The sequence below is a fragment of the Liolophura sinensis genome, chromosome 8 (assembly GCF_032854445.1).
Source record: "Liolophura sinensis isolate JHLJ2023 chromosome 8, CUHK_Ljap_v2, whole genome shotgun sequence".
Lineage (NCBI taxonomy): Eukaryota > Metazoa > Mollusca > Polyplacophora > Chitonida > Chitonidae > Liolophura > Liolophura sinensis.
In genome coordinates, this window is record NC_088302.1 from 10,511,762 (window position 1) to 10,527,672 (window position 15,911).

General features: G+C 39.1%; 1 protein-coding gene across 1 annotated transcript; it reads right to left on the bottom strand.

Annotated features, from left to right (window-relative positions):
* Window positions 1-1,169: 1,169 nt before the first annotated feature.
* On the bottom strand, window positions 1,170-15,552 carry LOC135472491 (ATP-dependent Clp protease ATP-binding subunit clpX-like, mitochondrial). The gene is made up of 11 exons (XM_064752017.1): window positions 15,127-15,552; window positions 11,758-12,015; window positions 11,340-11,476; window positions 10,605-10,788; window positions 10,062-10,247; window positions 9,269-9,433; window positions 8,490-8,578; window positions 7,608-7,772; window positions 6,745-7,044; window positions 3,791-3,883; window positions 1,170-2,775 (listed from the first exon to the last, which is right to left on the bottom strand). The coding sequence occupies exons 1-11, from the start codon at window positions 15,200-15,202 to the stop codon at window positions 2,578-2,580; spliced, it is 1,851 nt and encodes a 616-aa protein (XP_064608087.1). The 5' UTR covers window positions 15,203-15,552; the 3' UTR covers window positions 1,170-2,577.
* Between the last annotated feature and the right edge of the window lie 359 nt (window positions 15,553-15,911).

Below are 15,911 nucleotides of genomic sequence, written 5' to 3' on the forward strand. Positions count from 1 at the left end.
TGAGGACATACACATATATGTAGCTTATTTATATCACATGAACATGCAGAGTTTTGGGGTACATCACAATAGCCCTGCACTTAACTGAGCCTGACAAAAAAAAAAAAAAAGAAACACTGCGTCTTTGTTGTGGAGGAAAACGGTTGAATTAATATTGTTTTTTTTTTTTGTTTTTGTTCTTATCCACTTTTAAATCTCTTGTTGCCAGCCGAAAGAAATGTTGCATGTATATGCTATAACTTTAGACTGTTTTCTTTTAGCACTAAAGATACTATTTTAATTACCACTTGGTAAATTGTTCAACTTGGTGCAATAAAATGTTGTTGATTTATGGTGTGACTTTTTCCTTGTCTGTTTTCTACATTTTTCACTCTTTATTTCAGTCCTCCTGCAAGAAGTCAATCGAACTTTAAAATGAAACACCTTATATCAGGTAAGTTTTGCGAATGAAACATTCTGCAGTTTCGATGCCAACACCTGGCAGATTTGTATTTTTCTCTTTAAAAGCAATGTAGAATAAACTACCTCCTTCCCCAGTTACATGTACCTGACAAACCCCCGAGTCAAACCAACAGCCAAACCAGCGTGGAAAATCTGTACATTAATGCATGTGAACTGCATGGTTGCCACTTAGGCAGCCATATCCTGGTGGAAACATGTTCAACCATCAAGCAAATCAACACCTAAGGGGCCATGCAATGAATTAGATGCACTTTAGTGAAGTAGAAAATGGATTAATTGGAGAAGACTCCATCAAATCCTAGCCACTGGCATCATGATTTACAGAGTGTGTGAGTGTTCTGAGAGAGTGGACCCTGGCCCACTGACTGCTTCAAGTGTATCCCTTTGTAACGTTCATCTCCATCACAACAGCAAAACTGAGTTCAAACTATAGATTTATTTATTTATTTGATTGATGTTTTATGCTGTACTCAAGAATATTTCACTTATACAACGGTGGCCAGAATTATGGTGGGAGGAAACAGGGCAGAGCCCTCAGGAAACCCCCTACCATCCACAGGTTGCTGGAAGACCTTCCCATGTATGGCTGGAGAGGAAGCCAGCATGAGCTGGTGAGAACTAAAAATTCGAAGCAGATTTCCAGAAGTTGTGCATCCACAATGTTTGTCTATCAGTTATAGACAGGTGTACATCTGTAATTATGGTGTAAAAATACAATACAACTCTTAGGTTTCAATCGTCATTTAATTTACATCCAAGTTTAACATAATCAGTGTAACTGGAGACATACACTTGTCTCCACATAATCAGAACAGGGGATTCACTGCCGTGATACACAGGTGTTTGTTGGTATCATCATCAAATAACAGCTTATCACAAATGAAAAACATACCATACCTGGGCATAAACCAAATGCATGATGGTTTTGACCACCAATTACTATATGGAAACAATTCGTCACATGTGGTATTGGTTGCACATTGGACCCCTGTCACATCACTAAACAGTATTCCAGACCTGATTATTGCCTGGGAAAAAAAAAAACAACACTTCCAAAACCCCCTTAAATACAGAATGGATATGCTGGTCTCTGGACTTCTCTTTAACTTGATGGGCCACACAGTTCCCCTCATTATACAGGAAGAAATGGACACATATACGCTGTGCAAAGCAAACAAATTTCATTGTGTCCTGTATAATTTACAGATTTATAAGACTGTCACTTATTCATCACAAAAAAATCAAAACTGCTGTACAATAAACCGTTGGATGAATACTACATTAAACTCTCCCAGATTAACAATCCTACAATGAAGGACAGACAAAAAGAAAAACAAAAATAAAATAACAACGAAAAAGAAGTTGAACACAAACGTCACACCTGAGATGAATTAAATGGCGAACATCTATAAATGAACAAATATTGTTTTAACAGCTAAAACGAAACAATCATGAACAACTCCATTTTCTGAATCGATGAAACTGTCATATGCAAAATAACAATGTATTACTCGTACTTCAAGTATACTAGTTAAAATCAGTAGTAAGTTAGAAAAACTATGACAGACAATTTGATACAAATTATAAAGCTTTTACACGTATATTACTCTTGGGTATACCCTAAATTTAATGTATGTAAACTTACACTGATTCACAGTCTTGTTTCTTGTTGAAAATGGTACATCAACCATTTACAGCTTTCACATAATTTGTGATAACCTTTTGGGGGGTGGGAGGGAGGGGTAACTTAACAGAGAAGGCAGATAATTACGGTCAATCTCTACAGATTTAGTTTGCCAAAAAAACTCCAAAAATGACGTCTTTGTAGCATGGCCTTTATGAGTATGCCCACCAAATACTAATGCAAGTTCATTGTGAGTTTAACCTTGGCTATTCAATAGGCTTGCCTATTATGGTGTATATTACAATTACGAACAGGATTGGAAATCTCAAAATACACCAATACACCAAGTGTGTATATACATACATAAAATCTACATGTGCCTGTATATTAAATGTAATATGTGCAATTTGTACACAAAAATACATATTTTTTTGTTTTTGTTATAAAACAAAATCCAGCAGTGTCTATGTACATTACCCAAATTTTTGACTTCAGTTTACATGTACATGTTTATGAGGTGTGCTAACATCTTCATCCTCAAATCCGCTGTCTTCCTCGTCGAAAGTGGTTCCCCCTGGTGAGTGCAGGTACTGGGCTGGCTGATCTCCCTTAATGACATCTTCACTGATGATCACATGTGTTATATCGGAATCAGGCACCTCAAACATAGGGTCCAGCAAAATTTTCTCCTGCATAAATAAAAATAATTACCAGTAATTCCGTATAGATTAGTTTTAGTCAGTACTTACAATTATTTTACTTGAATAACATTTATCTTGTTTGCAAAGATCCCCACAAAACCACTGCATGTTGCTAAGTATCAACTTCCTGGCATGAAGAACAAGAACTTCGTAATAGAGTAAAACATGTACTCAGCATCATTTAGGTAAAGTCAAAGAAAACACAAACAATTTCTAATTGAACACCACTAAACACTGTCACACATATAATATCAATTTTCTTTTTTTTTTTTTTCCCCTTTCATAAATTTTTATAATTTTGCATGAAAGGATGGATTCTATGGTGGCCTTTCTGACAATACTGTGATGACATTAGTTGTGTGCTACTGAACACAAACTCACTGCTGGACTTTTTCTCTCAAAATGCATGCAATCTTAGAATAAATTATCTCAAGCAAAACATATGGATGAGACGCCACCGATACCATCAAGTCCTAACACCCCATCAGAGAATTAGATGTTTTTAAAGCATTTTACCCATCTGTAAAAATACTGGTAGAAAAAAATCTGTCTTCCAATGTTCCTTCATCTGAAATGCATGTATACGTGTACATTTTAGTGTGAATTTACTCGACAATTCCCCCACCCAGTCAGTGGATCTATCGGTTCTTGTCCTCACTCTTAAGTTCCGAATATACGAGAGCTCAAGACGCAACGCAACACAACTCAACTCAACTGCCTACACATAATGACTTGAGCATAAAATCATTCAGTCAGGTCATTAATTTACACACACAATGGCTAATGTTCCGACACAACAGATGGATTGCATGTAGTTGTATCTTAAGCTCCTGTATGCCGAGCTTTAAGCTTAGTACTAGTAGACTGACTACCAAAGTCTTCCTTGTCCCGAGTTACAAGATAGACCCTCTTCCACTCGGCCATGTCGCAGTGACCACCCTCCTCAGAGAACATCTGAATACATCCTGAATGATGTAGGATGTGTGAAATCCTATGAACTCACCAATATTGCCCGTAATCCTCTGGCCCCTGTTTTTCTTTCCAGAGCCAGTTGAGCAATGGCACGAAGGGCTTCTTCCTTCACGTCCAGCTGAGCCTGAGAACAGCCAATCAAACACTCAATAAAACGGCTCTACATCTTGATCAATGTTAAACATCATATTTTAGACATTTTTTTTATCGCATGCAACCCGTGTTGGCCGCTTACATTCTGCAAACAGATTTCATACAGACAAATCTTTTATTACTCAGCTATATGTACATGGTTGATGACCGGAATGAAGTCATTTCAAATGAAGTGTATTTATATAATAGGGGAACTCATAAAACTCCTTCCCACCTGTATCAAGGCTGTCCAAAATTGTGAAGTCATTTGTTTTCTACTGTCATTTGGAAGGTCTGTGTAGCTTGTCCTCAAGTCTTCTATTATTCATATGATAAGTGTTTTATGTTGTACTAAAAAATATTTCACTTATAAAATGCCAGTCAGCATTATTGAGAGAGGAAACTGTCAAATGAATATATAAATGAATATAACAAAATAATAACAACATAACATGGAGAATTTATATCTCATGTTGAACATTCAAAATTTATACATGTCATGGGTCAAGCTGATGTCAGAACTTCACTAATGCATCCTCAAGATGAATTCGCACACAGATCTTTAATTAAAACTGGACAATATTTGAATCAGTTATTGTAATGAAACCAAAAACCAATCAGAATCAAAGAAATAATTAAATATGCAAACCGTATCCATGGCAAAGAGGGACCTGGTACTGAGATGAGATATGAGATACCCACCTTATGCATGGCAAACATAAGATACACACCTCTTCCATGACACACAGGGCCTAGTACTGTAGTATGATACACACCTTATCCATGGCACACGAGATACCCACCTTATGCATGGCAAACATAAGATACAAACCTCTTCCATGGCACACAGGGCCTAGTACTGTAGTATGATACACACCTTATCCATGGCACAAGAGATACCCACCTTATGCATGGCAAACATAAGATACAAACCTCTTCCATGGCACCCAGGGCCTAGTACTGTAGTATGATACACACCTCTTCCATGACAAACATGAGATACCCACCTTATCCATTGCAAACATGAGATACCCCCTTTATACCTGGCAAACATGGCGTGGTCGTGTGGTATGAGATACTCACCTTATCCATGGCAAACAGGACCAAGTCCTGTGGTATCAGATACATACCTTATCTATGGTAAACAGGGCCTGGTACTGTGGTATAAGATATCCATGGTAAACAGGGGCTGGTACTGAGGTATAAGATACATACCTTATCCATGGTAAACAGGGCCTGGTACTGTGGTACAGGATACACACCTTATCCATGGTAAACAGGGACTGGTCCTGTTTTATGAGATACATATCTTATCCATGGCAAACAGGGCCTGGTACTGTGGTATGAGATACATATCTTATCCATGGCAAACAGGGCCTGGTCCTGTGGTATGAGATACTCACCTTATCCATGGTAAACAGGGCCTGGTACTGTGGTATAGGATACATACCATATCCATGACAAACATGGCCTGGTCCTGTTTTATGAGATACATATCTTATCCATGGCAAACAGGGCCTGGTACTGTGGTATGAGATACATATCTTATCCATGGCAAACAGGGCCTGATCCTGTGGTATGAGATACTCACCTTATCCATGGCAAACAGGGCCTGGTACTGTGGTATGAGATACACACCTTATCCATGGTAAACAGGGCCTGGTACTGTGGTATAGGATACATACCTTATCCATGGCAAACATGGCCTGGTGCTGTGGTATGAGATACATACCATATCCATGGCAAACAGGGCCTGGTGCTGTGGTATGAGATACATATCTTATCCATGGTAAACAGGGCCGGGTACTGTGGTAAGAGATACATACCATATCCATGGCAAACAGGGCCTGGTACTGTGGTAAGAGATACATACCTTATCCATGGCAAACAGGACCTGTGGTATGAGATACTCACCTTATCCATGGCAAACAGGGCCTGGTACTGTGGTATAAGATACATACCTTACCCATGGTAAACAGGGCCTGGTACTGTGGTATGAGATACATATCTTATCCATGGCAAACAGGGCTGGTACTGTGGTATGAGATACTCACCTTATCCATGGTAAACAGGGCCTGGTGCTGTGGTATAAGATACATACTTTATCCATGGCAAACAGGGCCTGGTGCTGTGGTATGAGATACATATCTTATCCATGGCAAACAGGACCTGGTCCTGTGGTATGAGATACACACCTTATCCATGGTAAACAGGGCCTGGTACTGTGGTATAAGATACATACCTTATCCATGGCAAACAGGGCCTGGTGCTGTGGTATGAGATACATATCTTATCCATGGCAAACAGGGCCTGGTACTGTGGTATGAGATACATACCTTATCCATGGTAAACAGGGCCTGGTGCTGTGGTATGAGATACATACCTTATCCATGGCAAACAGGGCCTGGTACTGTGGTATAGGATACATACCTTATCCATGGCAAACAGGGCCTGGTCCTGTTTAATGAGATACATATCTTATCCATGGTAAACAGGACCTGGTCCTGTGGTATGAGATACTCACCTTATCCATGGTAAACAGGGCTTGGTACTGAGGTATGAGATACATATCTTATCCATGGCAAACAGGGACTGGTCCTGTGGAATGAGATACTCACCTTATCTATGGTAAACAGGGCCTGGTACTATGGTATAAGATACATACCTTATCCATGGTAAACAGGGCCTGGTGCTGTGGTATGAGATACATACCTTATCCATGGTAAACAGGGCCTGGTGCTGTGGTATGAGATACATATCTTATCCATGGCAAACAGGGCCGGGTACTGTGGTAAGAGATACATACCTTATCCCTGGCAAACAGGGCCTGGTACTGTGGTAAGAGATACATACCTTATCCATGGCAAACAGGGCCTGGTACTGTGGTATAAGAGCGTTTTTGGGCACAGTCAGGATCTGTACCAGCATCTCCTCTGTCAGGCAATGGAAGGGCACTACCACAGGGAAGCGGCCCACAAACTCAGGAATCATGCCAAACTCTATGAGATCTCTAGCCTCCGACTTGCGCAGTAAGGCATCCCTCTCCTCGTTGTCTGCCTCAGTATCACTGCCTTCCACCTGGCTCTTCTGATCTGCAGCTGTGGCAGCTCGCCGACCTTGACTGCTTTGTGGGGGCGCTCCAAATCCCAGGTACTGTCAACACAGTGTAGTTAAAAATGAAGAGTACCAACAAAATGTATATGAAAACATTCTTTCCTAAGCTTATCTTTTCTGTGTCTCAGTAGTTGTTTCAACTTTTTTTTTAATTTTTGGCAGGCAGCAGTGTGTTTGACCAAAACAGACAGCTTGGGTGTGCAACCAGGACAATTTTGAAAAAACTATGACTGGGTGCAACTCTTATCACTGTTGTCTTCAACTAGGTATTTTAGGGAGTGGTCTCTGAAATTTCGAAGAGCAAAACAATTTTACAGTCCTGGACAACAAACTCCATCCAGGCTGCCCATACATTGCTAACTATCAATAAACCATACACATAGTAATTCCAATAGAATTATTTCATAAATATGAAATAGCTAGTTTAAAATGTTTACACATAAAAAGATGTCCATATTGTGACATTTTGACATTGGTATAAATTGACATAAAAATTAATATGCACTGAAGTGCCTTTCACACATAATTTCTTCTGTGCAAAACACAGATCAGAAGCATGTTACAGAGACAAAATTCACATCTTATGTACATCTCAGTGTTACCTTTTCATTTTTCCTCCTGGCAATAATTCTGTCCAGTCCATTGAAAGCTCCTGAAGCTACAAACAAAATGTTGGTTGTGTCCACTTGGACACTTTCCCCTCGCAGTTTTCGCGAGTTCTTTTCCGGCACATTCACTATCGTCCCTTCCAACATTTTCAGCATACCCTGCAGACACAGAGACATTATGTAATGTAAATGGCCTGAAATTTCGTTCATGACTAAGTTCTACATTTCATCCGTTTTTGAGAGTTCTATTAATCTTAGATAAGTGATTTCAGATTTGTCTGGAAGGTAGAATGATATCCGACTTCGCAAAATTAAGTTTCATCATCAAAAATAATATTATACTTATTTGCCTCCAACAATGCAACCATTTTTTAGTCAACAGAATGCCAAAAAAACAAAAAACAAAAATGATATCAGCCACTGGGAGTAGCAGAACAGCTGAGACCTTAAATGAAGAATATTTTCAGCCTAGGTAGAATAAATATATTTGACGGGGCTTTGCCAAAGCAGTCTATTATGTTTAATTAGGGCCAGGATTTTAAAATTATCTCTGAATGGATGCAAAAATATATAATGTTTTCCTAGGCTTATCCCACCTAACCATAGCTTAATTCTAGAAGAGCATCTTTCAAACGTGGAGTGACCTCAAAGGAGGTAATTCGGTGCAGACCTATTGCCAATTAATTCAGTGGAGCTTGACTAATAAATTACAAAAAATTTCATAATATAAAAAGTGTATGTCGAGTCGGCAGGAGCTTGCACTGAAATTTCCACCTCAACGTCAAGGAGCAAAAGATTTTGGGCACAAAAACTTAACCAATGCGCCAAGATGTCAACATGAAATGTCAGAACAGGTATAGAAGTACATGTACATACCTGCTGAACTCCCTCCCCTCCTACGTCCCGCAGCTGGTGAATACCTGGCACACTTCCAATCTTGTCCACCTCATCCAGAAACACAATACCTATCATCAGCAGACAAACCAGTACTGAGCTGATATTACATAATATTTAAAAGCACTCAGGGACACCCCAGTCTTTGAATGTAAAAATGTGAGTTAACAAGGAATACAGTCAGGCAATTCATGCCATGTTGTAATAATCATCAAGACACACCAATACCCTGCAGGCATGGACATGAATCTGGCTGAGGTGCATTTTGAAACTTTTCAGTTAAACTTGTCAGTCTGTTTCCATCAGCTAACTGATTAAATAACAAATTATCAGTATATTTGCCATGTGATTAAAGTTGATTTGTCATGCTAGAGGTTGGAATAAACAGGTGGATGTTGCCCACCTCAAATGAAAAGACAACAAATAATACAACCTTAGCTATTTTGGAAGAGGGATTGAAACAGATTTAAAGGTTCACAGCAACATTTTGAAGAGGCCATGGGATGCAACTTGTTCATCCAGAAACGTGATGTCATGCTTTTCAAACATTATGCTTTATTGAAGCATGTTTACATTAGATCTAGTGTTTTCTTTTTTTTTACCCACAGGCAATAACTAGCCGTTCTGTTTATAGAATATCCCCCCTTTTTTTTTTTACACAGCACATATCCTCCCAAGTGAAATTCACACAACTTGGAAGTACTACAAGGAACAGCTGTCATAAGTGCTATTTTGCATCACAATCAACCAGGTGCCCTCACCTTGCTGAGCTTTCTCCACATTGTAGTTGGCATCCTGCAGGAGTTTAGAAATGACCGACTCAATGTCTTCCCCAACATAACCGGCCTGTGTTAGAGTGGTGCAGTCGCAGATCGCAAACGGAACGTCTAAACACTGCGCCAAGGTCTGAGCAAGCAAAGTTTTACCTGAGAGAAAAAACCAACAGGTTACAATATAACCAGGCTGGTACTGGACCTATACCCACAGAAGCAAAATCTGAACATTGAAAAAAATTCATGCAAGGTTTGGAAAACATAACGAAGACATATGTATAACCTTTTAATTATTTATTTATTTATTATCAGATAGGTGTTTTACACCGTGCTCAAAAATATTTCATTTTATAAACTTTTTAAGCTTTATATAAAACCAAATGCACAGGCACTGTACTCTTCTGAGACAGGAACAAGTTTATTTACAGTATTTTCAATCCTGACATCAACACCATTCACACCAGGCATTAGAGAGTATAAGAGTGCTTCTATATAACCTTCACCATAATATCCAAGTTTACATTTATTTAGTTGATTGGTGTTTTACGCCGTATTCAAGAATATTTCACCCATACAACAGAGGCCCCAATTTACGAAGTATGAAAAAGTCTGTAGGCATCCTTTCGGATGGTCATGGGCTTCCCCCAAGCTCTGCCCAGTTTCCTGCCACCATTACGCTGGCCACTGTCGTATGAGTGAAATATTCTTGAGTATGGTGTACTGAACATCAATCAAAATATGAAACCAATTATCAATACACAAAACCAGCAGGACATCGTACCAGAGCCAGTAGGGCCTAACATCAAGATGTTACTCTTTTCCAGCTTGAGATCGTGGGTAGGGTCATCAAGTATATCACTGGATGAACGCTTGGTGGTTTCGTCTTGCTGCTGCTGCTGTTGTTGTTGTTGTTGCAGATTGGGTCCAAGTGCACTACCATGACCACTGACAGCAATTTGAAGAAGCTCTGAAGAATACAGAGAAATTTACGAGTTAAAATAGTGACATTATTCTTGAAACTTCATAAGATAAACATGGCAGTTTGTTATAACTGTGTTTAAACTTCTGTTAGACAAATGCTGGATCCTGCAGAAAGCCTGAAGTGGTGATACCACTACAATAAATGACAATGTGCAGCATGCCTGCAATATTTGATTTATTTACTTGATGTGTACTTTACGCCGTACTCAAGAATAATTCACTTATATGATGGCAGCCAGCACTATAGTCTGCGGGAACCAGGCAGAGCCCGGGGGAATGCAACATTTGAAGAAAATCATAAATGGAGAAATTGCTTGGAATAACAACAAAGCTATTTGCTGACCTCTGGGCGTGAAGGCATTGTGAAGGTGACGACTGTCAGTGACAGCCACCTCAGAGTTTTTACTCTGACTAGTTGAGGGCGGCAGGTTGTTATAGATCCTCTTGTAATGGTTATACACAGCCACAGCCAACACTTTCTTTGCCATGTCCTGACCAATCACAAATCTGTGCAGGTAATCATAGATCTGTCAAAACAAAACCACAGCCACACTCAATTGGCTTGTATACTTGAGCTGCACAGGTAACCATACATCTGTCAAAATAAAACTAAAGCCACAGTCCAATAGTTTGTTTACTTGTTGACCATTATGAACTCTATGAAAATTTTATAGCCTCTCCTGATCTTAAAAACATGGGTGGTATATAAATAATTGTTCTTTCTTTAGGACTTATTACAACTGTTCTGCAGAAGATGAGTGTTTCACATCTGCCCATTTTGAGTGTGCCCATTTTGATAAAAAGTGCTCTTATTTACGTTAAAGTTTACCTATTTATCTGGAGACATGCCTCTGTGGGTGGAGTTGTACCCAATCTGAGTGCAAGTGTATTCATTTGGATTGAGGTGTACCTATCTGAGGGGAAAGGTGCACATCTGGGTGGACGTTTATCCATTTGGGTGTCTATCTAAACAGAAGTGTACCTATCTTGGTGGAGCTGCACCTATTTAGGTGAAAATGTACCTATCTAGGCAGAGGTGGCTATTTTATTATATATCTGGGTGACAAGTGCTTTCTACCTTTTTGGGGGGAGGAGGGGGTTTTCTAGTCTGTGTTGGTTTCTCTTGCTGATTCTCCATGCTTTTCTTGGAGTCGGTTTCTGACAGAACCACAAAAAAATGATGGCACTTTTCACACTTAACAAATCTTGTTGATGCTGTAGGAAGAAAAAAAATGCAGTTATTAAAGTACACGTTTGGCACAAGGAATCCGCCATTAATAGACCAAACAGCCTACTCTCAAGCATGCGGCTGTCAAATTAAGATGTCAAAACAACACTATGACCCCCATGTATGATGTCTGAATTTTAAAAGAAGGAGGGGCTGATCCCCAATACTTTTAACAAGGTAACACATGTGTTTAGAAGAAACTTTTTCTATGAATAAGGTTGAAATATTTTACCCAACAACACTACTTCTATACTAGCATCACACTTACAGACAAATGTTTCCACATGTGTACAGGGATCGCCACATTTTGGACAACACAGCTGACCTGACCCTCCCTTCTTGTCACCACCCTTGTCGCCTCCTTTTGATTGGCTAGTGGCATCTTTTTTGTCACCGTCGCTCCCACCCGGGGAGCCGTCCTTGGAAGAGCTGCTCAGGTAGCGTGAAGATGAGGTAGTGGATGGCAGACATCGTAATGTCAGCTTGTCATGATAGTTACCAGATTTACTGTTACACTGCCGTAGTCCTGAAGGAAAGAAAATAATGGACAAATGTTTAAGATTCAAGTGGTATGACAAAATAACTGAATGTGCTAAATAAACTCTTTTTTTTTTCCCTTCAGGTCACACACTCTTTCAATTCATGTCTTAAACTACAATCTATTATGCAGTAAAACAGAACTACACAAATGTTTCCCAAATCAATCATACATATATATATATATATATATATATATATATATATATATATATATATATGTATATACATGTATGTCATCAAAAAAAACCCACAAAATTTTATGTGAATAACAGTAAACCTCTCATGATTTTGCACCAACCCATCACCCTTCCATACTACAGTTCCTACAGCAGGGTGTTGAGTAAGTGAAAAATGACACGAACCTATAGGTGATTCAGAACTTATTTTTCCTACATATAATGGTACATAGTGACGTGCAAGCCGTAAACACAAAAGGTTTTCAGAAAACTGTATCTGACTTGAGACAGCTAACACGAAAACCCTGATGAACAAAGGGATCTTTTAAAAGTTGAACGGTTCAGGGCGACACAAATCTCTGAGTGTCAGACACAACTACTGTACGTGTGGGATGAGTCAGTGCAGGCGAACATGACGTCTTACATGTATACTGGACTACCTCCTGTAGGCTCTAGATCTGGCAATGATGATGCATTTTTTTTTTAAGAGAAGATACTTATGTTTACGAATGACATCATCACTCTTTTGTTTGCTGTGAATTAGGAGCATTATGATTATAATTAGATCGTCCTAGTGAGAGTCAGTGGGATGCCCAGGTGTTGTGGTCATCAAATAGCAGAGCTATCATAAATAGGTCAGGCAGAATGACCTAGTTCTATGACAGTTACGTGACCCACATCTTGTAACACATACATATTACATCTTACAAACTTGTATTAATCTCTAAAAACCTGGATAAACACCACATGTTATTACATAATCCATTATCTTTAAACAGAGGTCACTGACACATAACTCCTATCTTAAGCTCCTAGACTAGCAGGATAGGAACATCCACCCTTTTCATTATTAAGGAGAAAAGGAAAAATCCAATATCTGTAAATAGCTCAAGAAATTTTTTTAAAACTGGGCTGAAATATTAAACCTGTCACTTCTTGGTACCAATTTCAAAGAACAGAAGTGGAGAGCTTTCTAAATTTCATAAGGCATATTAAAGTAATCTTAGAACCATATTCTTTCAGGAAACAGGCTGTTATTCATGATTAATCTCTAAACTACATGTACTAAATATTCTGGCATCTGTGATTTTGTCAGTCATGTAAATAATCCATGTCACTGTAATATCTCAAATCAATTACTTGGATACTCATATATAACGGGCCACATTGATGTTATATACAGGGATTTGGTATCCCACTACCTTTGAAAATTCCAACGATTTTATTTACTTACTTGATTGGTGTTTATTGCCGTACTTAGGAGTATTTCACTTATACGACCGTAGCCGGCATTATGTTGGCAGGAAACCAGGCAGAACCCACTGGGAAACCCACAACCATCAGCAGGTTACTGACAGACCTTCCCACGTACAGCCAAAGAGGAAGCCAGCATGAGCTGGACTTGAACTCACAGCGACTGCATTGGTTAGGCTCCTCGCCAACAATTTAAACCTAGTTAGATTATTAAAGACTAATTCTCTTTGAGGAATGCTCCATACCCTGAAACTGTAACATGTTTCTTCATATGCATAATTCTTCAACCTTTTTCTGTGTTCACAAGATGTTTATTCAAGCATATTCTGAAGGCAAAGTTAGTATTATTAGCCTAGGCTCCATTTCATGAGTCCCAAGAGTTCATGCAGATATGGACTAGACATGGTGTGAGCTCTCACAAACTAACGCAGCAAGATTTTATGGTAATTGCTAGACTGAATATGCATCTTGCATAGCTGGATCTGTCAGCCCAGCGCCACCGTGAACAGCTGTGGTGAAATCATGCCTTTTAGCGCTGTTAGTTCATGAGAGCCCCCACCCCATCTTGCCTTAACCAGCATGACCTCGCAAGATTCCTGAAATGTTGACTAGGCTTATTCTGTAGGACCAGTCGGAAGTTGGAGGTCACATGACCACCCTTTCATGCCTAAAACAAAATGGCTGCCCAATGTTAGTGCACTGCGGAAAAGGTCACTTTGATACTTCGCTTGGGGCCAGTAAGGCATAACTGTACAAAATAACGTCACAAAAGCTCTGCAGAAATACTCACACTATCTGGAGAGCTGAAAATTATACAAATCCAACGCATACAAGATCGCTGATGGCGATTCAAAAATAGGTCTTTTCCTATGCAATAATGTTGGGAGGACCGTTTTCTTCACCCACGCCGTTTGTTACTAAGGAGATCATGTGGTCTCTAGCTTCCAATCTGACTTACAGAGTAGTTTTTTGTTGGCCAACCCAACCATATAGTTGTCCAAAAATAAATTACATGTAAAAAGGTGTGTAAGTTGCACTGAAAGTTGCTCTTTCATACATGAAAACACTGAGGTATTAGGGCAGTAACATACTGTACCGCCCATTCTAAATTTAGAGTTAGTATTCCTATGCCTGGTTTACTCCAGTTACTGCAAGATGAAACACTGATTATATCTGTGGGAAGTTGTGGTGGCAGTCATGGTAGTGGCAGTCATGATAATAATTAATACATAATTAACACACACAAAAGCAGACAATTATGTCGAAGTACAACCATACATTGCGTTATGAAAACTAAGCTCCACCTGAGCACTAACCATGAAGTAAAGGTGAAAAGCTGATAAAATGAACCCAAACACATTTTCATGATTTTCTTCAATTGAAACTCAGATGACTAGACTTGATAATTACCAGATTCACCAATGTGAAAAGACCCAACAGATCCTATTTATTTATTTGTTTATATGATTCACACTATATTCAAGAATGACACAGATTTTATGTCACTTTATTCAGTTATTATACTGCAATATAAACAAAAGCATGCAGTCAAGTACACAGCCTACAGCTGTAAAGATATAACGCATATGAACATACCATAACGTTTGTGGGGACTGCAAGGATAAGCTGTCAAACTACAACGGGAAATAAACGTGTACAAATCTCACCCTTTCTTCCGACCCTAAAATATCCATTTATGATTCCCCGGACTGGGCCGTAAGCACATCTCGAGGCAGCTGCCATTTATCTGTTTATCCACCAGTTTAGGGCAGACCGCGAGGAAGTCGATCTGTTAGAAATACAGCTGGACTTGTTCCGAGTCGACTCTGAGCCGTGTGCACATAAACGTAAAGTGACTTGACCCAGAAAATCACCATTCCCTGGCGAGTATGGCTACGAACGCCTTCCGTATACCGTAACCGGGGGAGGGATTAGAGTAAAATGTGACTGGATCTAATTGTTTTACTCAACAGGATAAGCTGTATTCAGAGTATAACAAAATATGTTGATGTTTCTTTCCAAGTAAACGAAATGTGTTCCAGCATATACACTTCTTACACAATGCGCAAGCCAAGGTCAGCCATTTTGTATGTTTTGACGACTTTTCAGCGGAAGCATGAGATCGAAACATGATCGGGAGCAGTTTGTTTCCGGGCTAGTATCCATCGATACGAGAAAAACAAAAGTAGAATATCTATATCTTTCTATGCCGATTAAATATTTCAAAGTGTTGTGAACATTTAGTTCCTTTTTAAGATTAGAAGAATGCAGATTTTACTATTGTCACAAATATTCGATTTTATCAACAATAACTTCTCCCTGATGGTTTCAAATATTTTACTTTGTGGAAGATAAAAAAGTGAAAAGGATAATGCCTGATTGTTTGAAAGAAGGGAAGAAGAAAACCATATTAAACATCACAAACAAATACAAACTCGACAATTACTCCGTT